We start from the raw sequence: 20,935 nt of genomic DNA, 5'->3' as shown, positions 1-20,935 counted from the left end.
TTTCCATACATCCTTCCATGCCTTACTGCTTGACTAAAACAGCATTCTGCACATTACAGGGTCACATTTGAAAACTCAGTGCTAGTAATAGTCGGCTCATACACTGGAACATTGTGTGCTTCTGTTGCTGGGAGGGAAAAAGGCTACTAGAAAATGCAAAATTCTCCAACAAATAAGTGAAAATTCCAAGCCATGATTCAGGTAACAAAGAAACTCAATCCAAATCCTAAAGCAAGAACTAAGAAATCCCAGCACAGAAGGCATACTCTGGAAATATTGTAATACACTGCCACTTATGTCCACACTGTGATAAACAACTCACAGCACCAAGTCTCAGGGCCTGGGTCAGCTGACTCAGACTCACAGGGCTCAGGCTGTGGGGCTATAAAACTGCAGTAACAGATGTTCAGGCTCAGGCTGGAGCCTGGGGTCTGAGACCCCATGAGCGTGAGGGTCCCAGGGCCTGGGCTCCAACCTGAGTCCAAACATCTTCACTGCAATTTTATATTCTCTTACCCTAGTCAGCTGACCTAGGCCATCCATGGCCATGCCATAGGTCTTTTATTGCAATGTAGATATACCCATGCAGACCCAACAATCAGCTAACACACTGTAACGGACATCTCAAGATTCATTCTGATCCACCTGGGTTGTACGTTCTTTTGGGGCAGGGACATTCCTTTCACTCTGTGGTGGGTGGGAGGGTGGGTGTGTTAGTGCCAAGTACAATAAAGCCTCAGATCCCTGACTGGTGCCTGTGGATGCTCTTGCAATACAAATATGATATCAAATAATAACTACCTGCATTCACAAATCAAAGGGCAAAGTTAAGCCCAAATTTATCAGATGAATTTGCGTGGGAAATTAATTAAATTCAGAGAAGCCACTGTAAATAGCTTGTTCACAGCTATTAACATCGTTCTGACAGAGTTTATCCAACCATCACATTTAACTCAGATATGTCATTCGAATTGCATTCCAAATGAAACAGTTTTTCTAGCTATGACAGCTAATTGCCAGTTACCTCGTGCCATTCAAAGACTGCTATATGAAATACGACTCAGAAAATACCTACATTAAAGCAGGATAAAATTCATACGAAAATTTCTTTTAAAAGCTGGCCCTTCAACACAGAGGGAAGAAAGTTAAGTGCTGGAGTCCGTTACAAATGACTGTCACAAGAAAATGGAGGACAGACTCTTTTCCCAAAAGTAAGTGGAAGCAGATCACTTGTATGACTGTTTAAAGCAAGAGTCAGCTGCAGCAGCGTGCCATTTTTAAAGGAGCATCTATGATTCTTGTTCTTCTGCTTAAGGGGAAAGAGCCACTGAACAGTCATAACTCAAGAGCCATGAGAAGAAAGAGCAGTAATTAAACCACTGCTGGTTACTGTGTGCGTATATTTTAAAATCTTTTACTCCAATACACAGAGACAGATGAGAGAAATTCTGTATCTACAACTTATTTCTACAGCAAAACTCAAACTTAAAGCTACAGTGAAAGTTGTGATAAGAGTCTATACAGTTAGGTTTAACTGTAGTCTGTTACAGAAACAGAAAATGTTATTGTTTGCACTACATTAAATTTCACGTCATATACTTTGCACTATAGGGACACAAACTATTTCTCCAAGTCTGCTCTGCTCTCATTTTAAGTCAGCCCTCACGGTACATATACTCATCCTTCTCTTAGAACAGCTGAATAGCATTTTTGAATTCTGTCAGAGATCTAACAGAATAGTATTCTCCCAATTCTCTGTATTGCCTGACCTCTAGTGACTGGAGAGGTAAATTACTGAAGTAGCTTTTAACAGGTTTGACAAGTTATGGTAGGCAGGTGTTTTTTTTCAGTAGGTCTGGCAAGTTACAGCAGGTATACGTAAACAAATAGCTAATGTGTATCATGTTTGAAAAATAAGAACCACCAAAGTTTATAAATAGTTAGTTGTCCCTGGACACTGAACCAAAGAGAGTACATGTGAGCTATGCGATTTTTGACCAGGATCTTTTAAGTCCCGACACCAGTGAGTTTCCTTATGCTACAATTTTCAGAAGAGCTAGAAATGCTTACAAAGAATACATACCAGCCTGGATGAGGAAATCCATACACAGCAAAAGTTGAGACCTCCAAAACCTTTTATTACAAAAGAAAAGAGGCAAAACTGCAGCAACTCTGATGTTTGTTTTATGAATTAAAGTCTCAAGAACTTGACCTCAAACTTCTTCCAAACAGACAGGGACAAGAGTTTTAGTCACTAATTTGACTTGCTATAAAGCTAGGTAATTGTCAGTTTCAGCTACCAGATCACAAAATTACTCCTGCTTCTCCACCCAAATCCAGTGGTGGGAAGTAAACTTTACTTCTTGTACAGAAATAAGTTAAAGTCCATGCAGGATTTTGTTTAGGCATAAGACCTCACAGCAGGCAGACTAGCAGTTTCAGAACTGCAATAACAGTTTCAGAGAAACTAATTCTATGGAATCCAAGTTGAAAATGGCAAGTTTTAGAATTTAGAATAAGTTAGAATTTTGCACCTAGTCTTTGAGAATATCATTAGTGAAACAACTTTGAAAATATAAAACAAACAAAACAAAGGCTTTTACTACTGGTCTACTAAGAGATCTTATAGGGTATTAAGAATTGGAGGTTTTCAGAGGAGCCTAAGAAAGATGCTCAGATTCTATTGTATTTAAATGGGACTTAAGCCCTAACTTCCTTCAGCTCCCCCATCTGGGTGATTATAAAGGGCAACTGAAGAATGTTCTCCATTTAAATCCAGTGTGCATGAACAATGAATTCTCCTCCCCCCACATTAAACTGGAAAAGGCTTCATGTTTTAAAGCCAGAAGCTTAAACACCAACTTGTTGGCCTCTTGGGCAAAAACTATCTAAACAAACATAGTTGGACAAAAAGCAAAAAAGCAACTGGTGGCTCTTCAGTGGGTGCAGAATACCAAATTTAGATCTGGTCTAAGGAAGTGTAAATCCATTACACCAGGTTTGAATCTGGTCTCAGGCAGCTGTCGTCAAATAACTACATGAATAATTAGTCTGCTACTTCCCACCCAAATGGTAAGGTTATTATAGATTATGTAAGGCCTGGTCTACAGTGGGGTCGGGGGAGGGGGAAAATCGACCTAAGATACGCAACTTCAGCTATGAGAATAGCGTAGCTGAAATTGAGGTATCTTAGGTCAATTTACCTCACATCCTCACGGCGTGGGGTCGACTGCTGCCGCTCCCCCATCGACTCCGCTTCTGCCTCTTGCCGGGGTGGAGTACAGGAGTCGACGGTAGAGCAATCGGGGATCGATTTATATGCAATAGCTTCTCATTGTTATTTTTGTTTAAGAGACTTGAGCTCTTCAGATTTAACACTGAGGAGGCTGTGTATGGAGACGCTCACAACTCCAAATAGCTACCTCCAAAATGAAGGGTAAATATATATCTATTAATATTCCAGAATATCAATACAGTCTGAGTGTATATAAACAAGTAGATCTCATCACTGAAGGGTAAATTTTTGACCAAGTGAAAGCTACATGCCAACCAGTAGTAGTGAAAAATGCTTCCACAATGTTGTCCGCTAAAGGTTCTGCATTGTTCTGAGATACAAGGAACAAGACAAAATTTAATTTCAACATGAAAATGTATTGATCAGTTTCTCACATGTGCCAAGACTGTATAGATCGTTCTCTCTCTGACTCAACCAAATGATGTTGACATTAGATCTGGGTCATCCTAGAAACTCACTTTCAAGAACTTAGTGGAAGTTACCTCATGAACTTACCAGCAGAATTACAGTCAGAAGTCCATCAAATCTATTGCTTGGGTACGATATGTATCTTTTAAATCCCATTGCCAGTATTTTCAGAAGCATTTCCAGCAGATAGTACAGGATAAAAAAACAATTTATAGCCTAGAAGGTGTAAAATGAAGAACATCCTTAGAATTAAGCTTTGAGGAGCAATAGCAACCACATAAGACATTGATACTTCTTACCCCCAAGAAGAAGTCATCCCGTTCAGAAAGCTGCTTATCTGCATCCATTACCAAGATGACCTGGAAAAACAAATGCCTCTGATGAATCAATAGTTGGCTGCTGTACCCTAGAGCAAAAATGCACCACATAAAATCAAGATGGGCTCCTCCCCACACCCACCCCCCAGCTCTGAGATAGTAGGGCACTTTAAAAACTAAGAAAAAAATATATGATTGCTTATTCATCTCTCTGTGCCTCAGATCAATGATATTGATCTCCTTTGTAATTCACTTTGAGATCTACTAATTGGAAGTACTATGCAAGAGCTAGTTATTATTACACTCTGCAGACTCCTTTCTAAACAGAGAAATTATTCCTTAGTTTTAAATATTCTGGGCAAGATTAAACAATCCATAATAGAGACCTCTGCATAAGGTGGTGGTAGGAATGCTGAGTAACGTAAAAAACTAAATCCTGCTCTGTTTCGGATGCAAAAATCAATACTTACACATATAGAAATTATGTTTGCTAGTGCTACAACGTTCCCTAAGTAGCCAAAGAAGCGATGGCCAAAAGCAAACTGCACTTTCTGCAGAAAAGAAGACTGGTACTCCGGTGTGGGAGGATGCTGAAAAGAAAAGAACACAGACATTTTTGAGATTCAGAGTCTAAAACCTTTGTTAGAAGGAGTAGGGAGAAAGGTCCAATTTAAGAGAAGAGTAAAGGATAAACTCAACCCAAATGCAAGCAGGGAGCAAAACTCCACAGAGCTCAAATTTCAGAGACATTGTGTACATTTATGGCAGGACTGAATTTGTTCCTAACGCCTGGTCTACACATAAAGTTGTATCCGTTTAACTAAAGGTGTGATTTTTAAACCAATTCAGTGATATTGGTGCCAAAAACCACATGAATGCTGTTATTCTGGTTTAGGACAAGTTTATTTTGATCTAGCTTATGTTGATTAGGAATCAGTTTAAGCTAAACCAAAGTAAGCCCACCTTAAACCAAAATATGAATGTCCAGACAAGGGTTTGCACCAGTTTATAAAAAGTTTTAAAACCAGTTTAATTTAAAAAAATCAATTTACTTTAAAAAAATGCAGCTGTGGGCATACAAACTTTAAGATTGTATGTTTCACTGGCAGTCAAGAAGCAAAAATGACTTCATTCAAGGACTAGGAGGCAAGACTTCTATTGAGGGAGACTTTGACAACGTCCTCCAAAAAATAAACATGTGGGGACAATGATTTACCTTAAAATGGGATGTCTCATGATGCTAAAACTTTTTAAATGCCTCACACATTTCATCACAAACCTATTTACCATGTGTGGTTTTAGTTAATTCCCATACGCACTTCTAATGATCAAAAATGGTATTTAAATAATAATGCACCATATGCTCATCTTCTTGTTAATTCTCCATGGAAACAATACATACAAATTTGCAGTATCGATCCTTTCTAGTGTATTTATTGGTCTAGAGATCAAGCAATGAGGAAACTGAATAAATACTCTTCGATGTAACGCTATTGACAGATGATATTTTTTAATGTGAAATGGTTTAATTCTTCTAGCACAGTCCAGTCACTTAGACATGAAGTTTATACATGGTAGTTTGAGTTTCCTGCACTTATAACAGCTAACTTACAAACAAACTTTGGGGAAATGTGAAGTCTATCTCCAAATCATCTTCCATTTGCTTATTACTAATTGTATCTTCTAATATAGGAAAATTTACGCCCATTTTGCTTAGTCAAATCACTTAGGAACTCCAAGATAAGAAGCATTACAAACATTTTTGTTTGTATTCTGTTTGGATAAGTTTTTTGGGAGATGCATTTAATGTTTTAAGACTCAACACTTGAAAAGTGGCCATCTGACTGAAAACCAATGGAATTTGCCACTATAAAAACCATAGGAATAATACAGTGAACACACTATAGGAATAATACAGTGAACACACCGTGTAATCGATGACTCTTCACCGCTCCATATATATATGTACTGTCTGCTCAATGTCACGTCTTCACAGCCAAAGCTTGCTATTTACTGTTGTACAAAACTGCACAGATTAACAGTGCTATATAAATAATTGTCATGCACATACCTGTTTAACAGGATCTTTGTCAAGTTCATCAAAGAGTTTCTGAAACAGGGCAGCTGACAGTATGCCATGAGGGCATGACCGAACTGTCTTTACATACAAGAGAAACACAAATCAACATCTGTGTTTAATATATCTGTAGGGAGGGCAGATGCCTGAAGACTATATCAGTACTCAGGGCTCCTGTAGGCAAGGCACTGGATTAGGACCAGTGGTGGATTAGCCACTGGACCCCTGGGGCTTGTTCCAAGGAGCTCTAATCACCGGGCAGGTGGGGCATGGGAAGCCCCCACGCCCCAGCCCTGCTCCACAGCAGCCGCCATGGGATAGGGAAACCACCCCCTGCCCCCATCAGCCTCCAACCCGGTCCCTGACAGCAGCCACAGGATGTTGGAAGCTCCCCACCCTGGGAAGCCCCTGGGCCCAACCCGCTCTCTGGCAGTAGCACTGGGCAGGTGGGACAGGAGAAGGTCCAGTGCCCCGACCCCGGTCCGCTGCAGAAACACAGGGGAGGGAGGGCGGGGGCGGACAGGGTGGCAGGGGAAGCCCCAACACCCAGACACCCGCTGCGGCCCTGAGACTGGAGAAGCTCTCACTCCTCATTGCAGGTCGCAGGGCCATGGTGCGGGAATAGAGCGTCTCTGGTCTTGGGACCATAGTGGTGGCGGTGGAGGAGAGAAAGGAGAAAAAGGGGTTGTGGGACTGCAGTGGGGAGGGCAGAAGGATGGGGAGACCCTGGGTGGAACAGGGATGGGCCCTAGGGGAAGGGGCAGAAAGGGGTGGGGTTATGGGTGGGGCACAGGCAGAAGGGGCAGAACAGAGGTGGGGCCGCAGACATAAGGGGTGGGGAGGGGATGGATTAATTATGTCAGCGGGAGAGCGCTCTCCCTTCGGCACAGAGCGGCTACACTAGAGAACTTACACTGGTGCCGCTGCATTGCCTTAGACCAGTAGTTCTCAACCTGCAGCCTGCTTGCCGTCCAACCAGCACACAGCTGTGCAGCCCATGTGACATCCTCAGGGCCAGACAGGTAGTGTATATATTGTGTGGATGCAGCCCACATAACACACACACAGCTGCATATGCAGCCCTCAATGGTAAACAGGTTGAGAACCATTGCCTTCAACTCTAAACGTTCAAAACTTGGATACCTAAAACACTTAACCAATAGTGTGATTGACTTTGATGTTGATCTCCCATTGGAATGAGTTGGCTACCTACCTTCTGTTCTATATTCCCCCGCATATATCCTGCTCTGAGTAACAGATTAGAACTGACAACCAAGGGAAACAAAAAATATATACTCCCCTCCACCACCCCCACTCCAACCTCCATTTCATTTCAAGCATATTTGCGCCATCTGGCTCCTGCTGCTCTTTAACTAAACCTACTTCACGAGTCTTTATTTTGGCTTTATGCAGAGTTTCATACACATATGTTTATATATAATGTACTTTCCTAAGCTGTCATATGCAATACCTGGTGCAAGAGAGTGTCCCTAGAAAAGGCTGAGACATGGGCAGAAAAGCCAACTTGGTATGACCCATAACAATTGAAACGTAATCAAGATAATCCACTTGTATGTGAATTTCAAAGAGATGTACTAGACCAGCAATCATTAACCCATTAATTGTAGTAACAGAAATCAAGGGTAGCTGTTAAGTGTATTTATCTGTGTTTATCTATATATTGTTAAAAGTTTAACAAAATCAACAGATTAGCTTGTACAGGTTAATTCCCTTTGGTGTTTTAATTGCTTTATAGTATGCATGCAGATAGTTCATTTAACCTTAAGATCAAAGATGTAAGATACAGCAGAAACTCAGAGTTATGAACCCTCAGGAATGGAGATTGTTTGTAACTCTGAACAAACCGTTACGGTTGTTCTTTCAAAAGTTTACAACTGAACGTTGACTTAATACAGCTTTGAAACTTAACTATGCAAAAGAAAAATGCTGCTTTTAATCATCTTAATTTAAATGAAAAAAGCACAGAAATAGTTTCCTTACCTTATCAAATCTTTTTTTTTTAAACTTTCCCTTTATTTGTTTAGTAGTTTACGTTTAACACAGTCCTGTACTGTATTTACTTTTCTTTTTGTTCTCTGCTGCTGCCTGATTGCATACTTCCAGTTCCAAATGAGGTCTATGGCTGACCTGTCAGTTCATAACTCTGGTGTTCTAAGGTTTTACTGTAGGGTAAGAAACTAATATTATCATCTATATTGTCTTCAACTTAATTATCTATGCTATGAGGAAGTACCAGCTAACTGCCTTAATTGAATGAATGCAACTAGTTTACCTGTGTATGCACAGGAAATAGAAGATTGTTGCTCTGTAGCTAATCTCCACTGCCTATTCTGTCTCAGGGGAGGTCTTACTGTGACATGAGGTTTGTCAGCTTGCTAGGGAGCTATAAAAGAAAGCCCCAGACCTGATCCTGACATCTCAGGTCTGCTTAAAACTTTAACATGGAAGGTAAGGTCCAAGCCATAAGACTGAGGTCTCCAGGTTTACCCTGGAATTCTCATGGAAGAACTTGAACAGACTATTCCTGGACTGCCTATTGGACTACAACCTTTTAAATTGATTCTAGAAAAATTTTTACAAATCAGAAGCCTCACCAACTCTGCTATAAAACTGACCTAAGGACTTTACACATATCTGTATGTATATTGATGTTTTAACCACTGCAACTGTCTTCTTTTTCCTTTTATTTTTAAACCTTTAGTTTTCTAGTCACTAAAGGGTTAGCATCTGCGTGAATACTGGGTAAGATCTGAGACTCATACTGTCCTGGGGATAAGTGTCTGGTCCTTTTCGATTGGTGAATATCACATATGGCAAATCAGGCTTTCAGTAAACCCTCACTATATTAGACTTGCTTATCTAAATGGGGACCAAGGGCTAGACTGCTTAAAGGGGACTGTAAATAGCTTCTTGTTAACCAATGTGGTGTTACAGAAGCTGTTTTGTTCCTTGGATTGGGCCAAAGAAATCTGATGAGGTTCAACAAGGACAAGTGCAGAGTCCTGCACTTAGGAAGGAAGAATCCCATGCACCGCTACAGACTAGGGACCGAATGGCTAGACAGCAGTTCTGCAGAAAAGGACCTAGGGGTTACAGTGGATGAGAAGCTGGATAAAAGTCAACAGTGTGACATTGATGCCAAGAAGGCTAACGGCATTTTGGGCTATATAAGTAGGGGAATTGCCGGCAAATCGAGGGATGTGATCATTCCCCCCTATTCGACATTGATGAGGCCTCATCTAGAGTACTGTGTTTAGTTTTGGGCCCCACACAAGAAGACGGATGTGGGAAAATTGGAAAGAGTTCAGCAGAGAGCAACAAAAATGATCAGGGGGCTGGAGCACATGACTTATGAGGAGAGGCTGAGGGAACTGGGATTGTTTAGTCTGCAGAAGAGAAAAATGAGGGGGGATTCAATAGCTGCTTTCAACTACCTAAAAGGGGGTTCCAGAGAGGATGGATCTAGACTGTTCTCAGTGGTAGCAGATGACAGAACAAGGAGTAATGGTCTCAAGTTACAGCAGGAGAGGTTTAGGTTGGCTATTAGGAAAAACTTTTTCACTAGGAGGGTGGTGAAGCACTGGAATGGGTTATCTAGGGAGGTGGTGGAATCTCCTTCCTTAGAGGTTTTAAAGGTCCTCTCTGGCTGGGATGATTTAGTTGGGGATCCTGCTTTGAACCAGCGGTTGGACTAGATGACCTCCTGAGGTCTCTTCCAACCCTGATATTCCATGAGTCTATGAATCTAATGATAGAATAAACCACCAGTATGGGGGATTGTCTGCCCTATTCCTTGCAGTCTGCCCATTCTCAGCGTGGCCCATCCAGGCACCTGGTCACAAAGGCATTACCAGGTCACATTGTTAAAGATGTTGTGACAATGTCTGTGACAGAATACATGCACTGCTGGCTTGTTAAACTCTGATCCAGGGATAAACTTATGTCTTCCACTCTTAGATATTGGAGTTTGAACTGTGACTGAAGTCAGGTTTTTAGGGAGTAGATTTTCAACCTCATTGCTTAACTTAAGCCTCCCACAAGCCTCACCAATGCCAAAAAGGAGCTAACCACGGGCATGCTATCACCCATAGTTTAGCCCTGGTTTTCCTTAGAAATGGGCATTTCAAATGCTAGAAGAATATACTGTAGAAAGCCATGTTCTAGCACAGGGTCGGCAACCTTTCAGAAATGGTGTGCCGAGTCTTCATTTATTCACTCTAATGTAAGGTTTTGGGTGCCAGTAATACATTCTAACGTTTTTGGAAGGTCTCTTTCTATAAATCTATAATATATAATTAAATTATTGTTGAATGTAAAGTAAAAAGGTTTTTAAAATGTTTAAAGGAGCTTCATTTAAAATTAAATTAAAATGCAGAGCCCCTTGAACTGGTGGCCAGGACCTGGGCAGTGTGAGTGCCACTGAAAATCAGCTTGCGTGCCGCCTTCGGCACCCGTGCCATAGGTTGCCTACCCCTGTTCTAGCATATCTAGGTCTGCTCTCCTCCTAGCTCTAAAGCAGCAGAGTCCTGTGGCACCTTATAGACTAACAGACGTATTGGAGCATGAGCTTTCGTGGGTGAATACCCACTTTGTCGGATATCCGACGAAGGGGGTAGTCACCCACGAAAGCTCATGCTCCAATATGTCTGTTAGTCTATAAGGTGCCACAGGACTCTTTGTTGCTTTTACAGATCCAGACTAACACAGCTACCCCTCTGATAGCTCTAAAGTGCGCTCTGAAGCATTCAAACGAGCAAGCCTGACACATTATCTTTCACTGACAGTTGCTTTCTCTGTCTCTTCACATGGGAGAGACAACACTAACTCCACCCTCCCTGCCCACTACCCTGAAGAGTGAGCAACCCTTACACTTGGTCAACGGCTTCAGAGAAGATTTGAGAGCCACACTATACTGAGAATAGTCTGCTCAACTGATTTAGTTACCATTTTTTACACAGCTGCCCCCTTTCCATTATAAAATCCTAAAAAACTGATATTATAAGAAAGGGTTTTAAAAAATAATTTGCAACAAAAAATGTTTAATGAAAACAAACTAGAACAACACTAAGAAGTGGCTGAATGGCTCTGGGGGGTTATAATAAGAAATAAAGCCTTCTGCCCTCGGTCATTGGTTCAAACTGAGTTTGTCAGTAGTGAACAAAAGTTGTTTTCATCAGACAGCTGCTCACTAACCCATAAGAGAAATGAATTTGGTGGTCCAAGACCAGCTGAGAGCAGACTGGACACACACCATTTCCACACCACCATTCACAGTCTCAGAAAGAAGGCCAAGAAATAAATGGTCTTGCAGCCCAACTTGACCTCTGCTCTCACACTCAGATGGGATTCTGATATTGGCAGGGCAGTGGGAAGAAGCTTCTGCTGATGTGACCACTCTCAGACCTGCTCTGTGGTTAAACAGAAGACTTCAGTCTCCAGGGTTATCATGCCAGAACCTCTAACAAGAACTGACATGAACATAATCAAACAAAGTCAGATTCTTACCCTCAAGATGGCTTGCTTGCAGCAAGAATCCATTTCAACTTTTTGAAGCACTTGTAGTAAGGTATTAGCACTGACACACAATCTGTTTAAAATTAAATTTAAAAAAAAAAAAAAGAGAGACAATTAACTCTGATGGACATCTTGAAATATAATCTGTCTCTCTTGCCTCTCATGAAGGCACCATCAAACTGCTGCTCTTAACTCCAGCCCTGTGCTTATTCGTTAAAGCAATTACAACAGACATGGAAGATTAGGTGTGAAAGCAAAAACCAGCTTCCATCCTCCCCCACCTAAAAGACAGACACAAATGACAGCCTCAGAACGGTATTTAAATGATATGGACATAAGATAATAGGGTGCAGGAGAAAGGCAGTCAGAAAAACAGCCCATTAAATAAACAAATGGGCGATAATCTGTCTTCTCCCCAAAAAGGGGAATCTCAGGAGAAGTAGCAGACACAACCGGAGGGAAAATATTGCTCTCTTCCCCCAGAGCAACATACAATGTGGCATTCTTCACTTACTCATTTGTACTGACAGGACTCTCCTTCGGGGAGCACAGCACTTCGAATGCAGCCCGGATTCCTAAACGTCTCCTCAAGAGCGAGGACTGAACTGATTTCTATCCAGTGAAAACAATACAGAGGAGAGAAGTTACTTGTGACTGACTCCTTGGGGGAGAATTGTATGTTCCCTGTTCTGTTCTACCCACATTCTGTCATATAGTTCATGATATAGCAGTCTAGGATGATGACCCAGCAGATGATGTTCATTTTACACTTTCACTGCAGATTTCACAAAATGCATAGAAGGTACCAATGTGAGATTTCTAAAAATAGCTACAGGACTTGACCCAAGGTTTAAGAATCTGAAGTGCCTTCCAAAATCTGAGAGGGACGAGGTGTAGAGAATGCTTTCAGAAGTCTTAAAAGAGCAACATTTCAATGCGGAAACTACAGAACCCGAACCACCAACAAAGAAAATCAACCTTCTGCTGGTGGCATCTGACTCAGATAATGAAAATGAACATGCGTTAGTCCACACTGCTTTGGATTGTTATCAAGCAGTACCCGTCATCAGTATGAACGCATGTCCCTTGGAATGATGGCTGAAGCATGAAAGGACATATGAATCTTTAGTGCATCTGACACATAAATATCTTGTGACTCCAGCTACAACAATGCCACGAGAATGCCTGTTCTCACTTTCAGGTGACACTGTAAACAAGAAGCAGGCAGCACCATCTCCTGCAAATGTAAACAAAGTTGTTTTTCTTAGCAATTGGCTGAATAAGTAGTAGGACTTAGTGGACTTGTAGGATCTAAAGTTTTACATTTTTTTGTTTCTTAATGTAATTTTTTTTGTACATAATTCTACATTCATCAGAGGGGTAGCCATGTTAGTCTGGATCTGTAAAAGCAGCAAAGAGTCCTGTGGCACCTTATAGACTAACAGACGTATTGGAGCATCAGCTTTCGTGGGTGAATACCCACTTCGTCGGGTGCATGAATTTGTACATTTGTAAGTTCAACTTTCATGATAAAGAGATTGCACTATCGTACTTGTATGAGGTGAATTGAAAAATACTATTTCTTTTGTGTTTTTACAGTGCAAATACTTGTAATAAAAAATGAATATAAAGTGAGCGCCATACACTTTGTATTGTGTTGTAATTGAAATCAATATATTTAAAAATGTAGGAAAACACCCAAAAATAATTGAATGGTATTCTATTCTTGTTTAACAGTGTGATTAATCATAATTAACTTTTTTAATCACTTGACATCCCTAGTTTTAAGGTAAAGTAAGAGCTTATCTCTTCAGTGAGCGTAAAACCTGATGTCCAACCCTTTCCCTATTCCTCTCACTGACTCACTCTTACCCATAGCTCTCTCTCGGACTGCCAAGGACCACATGTGGATACAACGTGCAACAGACCCAAAAATGAGGGACATTAACATGTCAAATGCTGTGGGATTCATTCCTGTATCATGTTAATACCTCTGCCTGTATCCATCGTTTCATGATTTTTCATTTCTGAGTTAGCACTCACAGCCCTTCCTGCTGAAGCGATCCAAGCTTCACCTCACCTGGAGGGCAACACTGACACTCATAAGGTAAAGCTCATCTGTGCAGGAGACGGAGCATGCTCAGCAGTCCGTCCAAGACTGTGCAACAAACTCCTCCAGGAGCTAAGGACCTTTACAAGTCTCACTATCTCCTGCTCCAGGGGTAAGGCATGTTTCTTTGACCTGCCTTCTCCAATATAAACACTCAGCAGCATGTACATTTTAAAGCAAACCAAAACAAAGTGTAGTAAGAGGAGGCCCTGAGACATAAACATTGGTATCAGAGGCCCGATATGAGGCCTGAGGCCTGAACTAAAGTAATGGTCAAGACTTTGCTAACATAAAGCAAAGTTAAGCTGTGAGTCAGAGGCAGGGCCTGCTCACAGAAGCTGGCAAGGAAAGGGCTAATGCTGCAAGAAGATACGTACCTAAAAGGTACTGAACACTAGAGATCAGAACATTCACATTCCACACAGATAACAAGGAACAGGCTGACCCATCCCAATGACAGGGCCAAAAGGGTAATATCATGGATAGAGCTGTTTTGTTCTAACCAACATGTCCAAGGTTAGAGGCAGCACCTTTCTACGTAGAGGAGTTGTACCTTGCTACGTAGAGGGGTTGCACCTCAATACGTCAGGAGTGATGTGTATCTTGTTTGCACCTGTGTATAAGAAAGTATCCCTGGGGTGGTGTCTTTGTCCGGCCGAGGGGGCAATGGAAAGTCCCACCACTGACTGAGCCAAGTCCATTGACCGTGGGCACATATTTGTAGTATGCCCTGAATTAGACTAAGAAATCTACAGGGAACTACTACTGTGCCCAATACGGCAATAAACCTGGCCGACATGCCTTCGTACCTTACTAGACTCTGTGGTCACTGGGGGTTCTCTTCGGGTCTGCTGTGTCAGCTATGTTCGAAGAGCTGGGACAGCACACAGAGGGAACACAAGTACGCAGCCAAGTGATATCAACTCTGAACAGAGCAGAGCACCACACCGGTAGCATCTGACAACACAAAGCACTACACTGAACACACAACTCTCCCCTAGAGGAGAGGATAAGAGAGAACAATCCCCACATTGCTTAATGCACTACTGAAAGGTACTCTGGTACTACGGTGCAGAGAAGTATATAGTGTACGACTGATTCTTTATAGATCATAGACTCCTTTTATCTGAATTCAAGTATCCATGGATATACCTGCATCTCAGGCAGTAACTCTCCCCCCAACCCAATGAATAAATGGTGGCAAAGAGGGAATGAAGATTCAGCAACAAGCCAGATTAATGTCTCCTTGTAATTGACTGGCTAGTCACTTCCACGGAACTCAAGTTCTGCAGCAAGTTCAGAGGTTTGCACTTTAAATTACAGCATGTGCCACAATACAGTCTAAGCATAAAATAAAAATAAAATGGAGAGAAAAGGTTCTCTTTACAGGCAGAAATTATAGTAACATGACTTTAGTGAGGACCAGTCACCACTTCTGACTTGATGATTTCACATGCTGAATCATGCAGGAGAAATACATAACAGTGATTTTTTTATAATACACCTAAGACTGAGCCACATAGTTTTTGCTCTGATACAGCTATTTTGGTTAGGGGGGGTATAGGTTTTTTATAATAGTTAAATCGGTACAAATTCTAGTGGGAGAACACAGTTACACTGGGGTATAGATTACTCCTCTTCCCTTACAGGAAGAAGCTATACTAGTATACAAGCCTTTATAGTATTGTAACTGTGTCCCCAGTCAAAGAGGTTGTGCTGCTTTGACTATACCAGTTCACTTCAAACTCCACTCCTGTGCATTTCAGACTTAGAGCTATCTTGACAAGCTGTACGTTTATTGCTCAGCAATAGTGTGATTAGCACATAACATCACACAAAAAAGGCACGTTTTACTCACCAGAAGGTACCCTCGAAACTGATTGTATATTATTGCTGTCAGCAAGTTCATCAGAAACAGGTTTCCTTTAAGAAAAGAAATACATATAGTGAGATCCGCTGGACATTTAGTTCACTTTCTCTGAATCATATCATGTTTGCCTGACTCTAAGCCAGGCAATGAATAATTTGGACCTAAACACAGAGTCATTTTTTGGTGAAACAACAGACCTATAGGATTTGAATATTGCTAGCTCATAAAACAGGAGCCATTACAACATTTTTACAATAGCCACCAAGAGAGAAATCAAACTCAACATTTCTATTGCTCACTTAAGTATGCACCATAAATAATAAGCAGAACTATAACAGGAAGTCAGGTTTTAAGACAGAAGTATTTGTAAATGCAGAAACTAATGAAGACTTTTCAACTGACTAGAACTTTATATCTTAAAATTTTGATAGAAAAAAAATTAAATTACGTTTGCATATGTTGCACAGTAAGCTAGTAAAGTGAATCTAAAATTCAACACAATTAGTTTCCTCACAACAAATATCTGATTCTTACCCTCCCGCCAGCCCAACTAATACAATTTGCCAATAGTTTGCATGTATGGCTCTACAAAAGTTTGAACTAACAACAGATCGTGGACTAACCTATCTAAAAATGAGAAAAATTGCTGAAAGCATCTTTCATGAAAACTATACTTCAAGATACTTCAGAGAGTTAAATAAAACTGCAAAGTTTAAGTAAAAGAAACACAAAGGAAGAAGACTATTGTGGTTATAAATCCTAGAAAAAAATTAAAACAACAGCTTTCCCAAACTCCAATTCTAAGGTTCCTCTGTCAGGATGTGGTAAAATGATTAACAAACAACTTAGCACTCTACAGGCTAGTCTACACTAGAAGTGCTGCAGCTGTGCTGCTGTAGCACGTCTGGTGAAGAGGCTCTTTGCCGACAGGAGAGAGCTCGCCCATCGGCATAAAAAAACCATCTCCCTGAGGGTATGTCTACACTACAGGATTATTCCGATTTTACATAAACCGGTTTTGTAAAACAGATTGTGTAAAGTCGAGTGCATGCGGCCACACTAAGCACATTAATTCGACGGTGTGCATCCATGGTCCGAGGCTAGCGTCGATTTCCGGAGCGTTGCACGGGTACTATCCATATGCATCCCAAAGTTCCTGCAGTCTCTCCCCCCATTGGATATCTGAGTTGAGATCGCCATAGCATGAGGGCAAAACATGTCGCGGTGATTCGGTGTAAGATGTCGTCACTCAATCCTTTCCTCCGGAGAACAACGGAGACAATCAATTCGCGCCCTGTTCCCTGATTGCCCTGGCAGACGCCGATAGGCATGGCAACCATGGAGCCCGTTGCCTTTGTCACTGGTCCACCGATGTGACTGGATACGCTGACAATGGAGGTACTGCCATGCTAACAGCAGCATCGTTGCCTTGCAAGGGTAGCAGAGACTAAGTACAGCCCTAGGCAACCATCTCCATGCCATTGTAAATGGTCGATAAAGATCACGGTTATCAGTCAGGGTCCAGACCGTCTGCTGCGCATGGTGGCTCCTGGCTGTCCCGCGAGTCGGCCAGGGGCGCATGGACAAAATAGGGAAGAGCACCCCGGTATTGCCTTCTTTAATGTTTTGTCGAAAAATAGAGTCACCGCTAGAAATGGGGCCAAGTGACTAGAGAACCAGAGAGCACATGCGCTCCGTGTCAGAGCCCCAGAGACCCACAGAATTGATGAAGCTGCAGCCATTAAGGTGCCCCTGCAACAACGCGGATCTGTTGCTCCCCTCCTCCAAACCCCCTGGGTCTACCCGGGCAGGCTCCATTTGCGTAGGAAGGTAAATAAGAGGAGAATGCAGAAAAAAGAAATCACGACGTTAGCGAGATAAAAAGAGAGAAGGAAACGTCCACTGCATAACCAGGCAGAAAAAGAATCTTTCTTTAGAAGAGAGAATGGGGGGGAGGGCTGAATGGAGCTCAGCCTTCCAGTGCTATGATAAGAGATGGTTACCATTGTTCTTTCGGAGGACGATATGCGGGGAAGGACCGGTAGTCATTCCTATTTTAGCGCAGTCGTCCCTGGCTCTAGCGAGGCCTCAGCAAAGGGCCCAGAGCAGGAGCACATCACTAAGGCTGAAGGAGAGCGATGGAAGATCTGCATATTGTAACCGCTGCCACCGGATAAGGGAAGGCGTGTTCAGCGCTGCAGGCATCCAGCTACAGCAACATGCATAGACAGTAGGGTTATCATGAAAATAAGGCAGTAGATAGCGCTGTCGCTCTCTGTCTCTTCTGGCTGGTGTGGGATCGAAGGTGTTAATAAGTGACTAATCTAGATAAGTTATCCCTTGTATAATATCACGGGAAGATATTTTTTTGACCCTTCAGGCACGGGGCTCAGCCATACGAATGCAAATGCTTTCGAGATGCGGCCCTGAGTCAGCTGAGAGTTCCTCAGTCCCCCCCTCCCTCTCTCCATGACGCGCATTTGATTCTTTGTTTCCGTATGCGTCACACAGCACTGTGCTGTGGCCTCTGTCTATTACAGCCTGGAGATTTTTTCAAATGCTTTGTCATTTCGTCTTCTGTAACGGAGCTCTGATAGAACAGATTTGTCTCCTCATACAGCGATCAGATCCAGTATCTCCCATACGGTCCATGCTGGAGCTCTTTTTGGATTTGGGACTGCATCGCCACCCGTGCTGATCAGAGTTCCACGGTGGGCAAACAGGAAATGAAATTCAAAAGTTTGCGGGGCCTTTCCTGTCTACTTGGCCAGTGCATCCGAGTTCAGATTGCTTTCCAGAGCGGTCACAATGGTGCACTGTGGGATATCGCCTGGAGGCCAATACCGTCAATTTGCAGCCACACTAACCCTAATCCGACATGGCAATACCCATTTCAGTGCTACTCCTCTTGTCGGGGAGGAGTACAGAAATCGTTTTAAAGAGCCCTTTATATCGATATAAAGCACCTCGTTGTGTGGACAGGTGCAGGGTGAAATAGGTTTAACGCTGCTAAATTCGGTTTAAACGCGTAGTGTAGACCAGGCCTGAGAGGCATTAGCTGTATCAGTGGGAGAAGTTCTCACACTGATATAGCGCTGTCCACAGCAACACTTAGGTCGATGTAACTTATGTCACTCCGGGGGGTGGCTTATTCACACCCATGAGTGACATAAGTTATACGGACATAAGTGGTAGTGTGTACAAACTGAAGAAAACAGGTGACTTACCCAACACAGTGAAGAGTATGAAGAAGATAGAATAGGCTCGATTCTTAGAATATGCAGGAATCATCACTGTTTAAAATTTTTAAACAAATGAGAGTTAGGAATGTTGTGCCTGAAAGAAACAAACACTTAAAATCCTGATCTGGTATAGGTGGAGACCATGAGGCAAATTAGTTGGGGTAATTGTAATAGCTTAAGTCAATGAAACTACGACAGTTTAAATTGTTTCAATGGAGGCAGAAGTTGGAGAAATTTTTAAAGGCTTTAAAGAGTTAAAAGGGACACAAATTAGGAGCAGTCCTTGCAGTTTTCTCACTAATTGCAGAAGGAACCATTATACGGAAGAAGAGTAAGGATATTTAGGATCATTTGATAGTGGCCTGACTGTAAATTAAGGGGAGCAATGGAATCCATTCCATCAACTATTTTATATTGTTAATAGGAGAGAGGATATGAGAATGACTTTGGAATGGATTGCTCACCATCAGGGTTATTTGCAGTAGTCAGCAGCACCAGCAGTGAAGTCAGTGAATCTGGCAAATTGTGAAAATATCCCACCCATTCCTTGTCTTGCTGCTTATCCTAGACACAGAGACCCATATTATTACCAAAGCAACACTGAGGTGTCAACAAGCCTCTGTCTTGCCAGGGAAAATCAGTTAAGAATCACTCAAGAACCCTTTTCACTGCTTGATACAATACAGACAGCCAAGTCTACCAAGCAAGGTGGAAGAGAGCTGTGAGAGTAGCATAGAAGTTGTAGGCAACTTACATGCAAGGTTCTGATACAATCAATCAGTTATGCTGCTGTAGCGCCTTCAGGCAGACATCTGACTGATTAGCAATCATTAAAATGTAAGAAAGAACATAGTTAAAAACAACAAGATGTAGAAGTGTTGTGTTAATACAGGATTTAGGTCTGCCTGAAGTCTATGGACATAGGAGGGAAGATAATGCCACAAAGAAGGAGTGTAGCAATTTAAAGCAATTCTGATAATGGCACAAAGGTTACAAGAGCATCCTCTCCAAGTTGAGAGGGCAGCTCAGTGCATTGAAGAGAATGGGATTCTGAGTATGATAAAATCACCAACATAAAAGACCTTACTGCAGACAGTAGCATCTTAGGCCCCTAGCTACACTGCAAAAGTCAAGCCTGTATGGGAAGCTAATTACCACACAGTTCGCAGACACTTTGGGTATGGCTATACTTGCAGTTGTACAACGCTGCCGCAGGAGCACTCCTGTGACAGTGCTTTGAAGTGAAAGTGTGGTCGTGGCTGGGGCACTGTTTACACTGGCGCTTTACAGCGCTGTAACTTGCAGCGCTCAGGGGGGTGTTTTTTCACACCCGAGTGAGAAAGTTGCAGCGCTGTAAAGCGCCAGTGTAGCCAAGGCCTAAGGGTATGCCTTCACTACCAATGTTAAAGCACTGCCCAGCAGGGCTTTAACGTGGCTGTGTAGTCGCGGCACCAGCACTGGGAGAGTGCTCTTCCGGCACCGTAAAAAAACCACCCCCACGAGAGGCATAGCTCCCAGTGCTGGTGCACTGTCTACACTGTCACTTTACAGCACTGAAACTTGCAGCACTCAGGGGGCTGTTTTTTCACACTTCTAAGAGAGAAAGTTTCAGCTCTGTAAAGTGGAAGTGTAGACAGTGTAACACAATTCTATCTTACAGTGCAGATGGGAAACTAATCATGATTCCAAACTAAATTATAATAGCTTTTCCAAACTCTTATTCTAAGGTTCCTCTGTCAGGGTGTGGTAAAATGATTAACAAGTAACTTAGCACTCTATAGGCAAAGCTGTAGAACAATTTGTGGATACAATTAAAACAGATCATGTCTATAATACAACGTAGAAACAGGTCTTATTAGTTACAGACAGCTGACACTCAGTTTTTCAGCATGCACAGGTCCTCGGGCTCTAACCACACTGAAGAACAAGCCATGTTAGTGACAGCTGTGTTTAAAAAAGGCCCTGAAACCACAGCCTGAGAACTATTCTCAAACACAGTTGTCACTTGTGCAGTCTTCACACAGGAGGAAGCCCAACCGTCTTGCACAGAGACCCTCTGACATCTCCCAGGTCCTCTGCCA

The 20,935-nt window shown here is 42.2% G+C and overlaps 1 protein-coding gene across 5 annotated transcripts in view; it reads right to left on the bottom strand.

Annotated features, from left to right (window-relative positions):
• The window catches only part of TPCN2 (two pore segment channel 2), a 58,716-nt gene that overhangs the window by 15,691 nt on the left and 22,090 nt on the right, over positions 1-20,935 (bottom strand). For all 5 annotated transcript variants that reach the window (XM_032771102.2, XM_032770945.2, XM_032771029.2 and 2 more), the window contains 10 exons: positions 19,319-19,418; positions 18,840-18,905; positions 15,601-15,665; positions 12,147-12,244; positions 11,624-11,705; positions 6,092-6,178; positions 4,491-4,610; positions 4,003-4,062; positions 3,791-3,919; positions 2,084-2,133 (listed from right to left, as the gene is read on the bottom strand). In XM_032771102.2, the coding sequence (XP_032626993.1) occupies positions 2,084-2,133; positions 3,791-3,919; positions 4,003-4,062; positions 4,491-4,610; positions 6,092-6,178; positions 11,624-11,705; positions 12,147-12,244; positions 15,601-15,665; positions 18,840-18,905; positions 19,319-19,418 (857 nt within the window). The remainder of the gene's footprint in view (positions 1-2,083; positions 2,134-3,790; positions 3,920-4,002; positions 4,063-4,490; positions 4,611-6,091; positions 6,179-11,623; positions 11,706-12,146; positions 12,245-15,600; positions 15,666-18,839; positions 18,906-19,318; positions 19,419-20,935) is intronic.

Source organism: Chelonoidis abingdonii, chromosome 4, assembly GCF_003597395.2.
Source record: "Chelonoidis abingdonii isolate Lonesome George chromosome 4, CheloAbing_2.0, whole genome shotgun sequence".
NCBI classification, from domain to species: Eukaryota; Metazoa; Chordata; order Testudines; family Testudinidae; genus Chelonoidis; species Chelonoidis abingdonii.
This window is presented reverse-complemented; position numbering and strand designations above follow the sequence as displayed.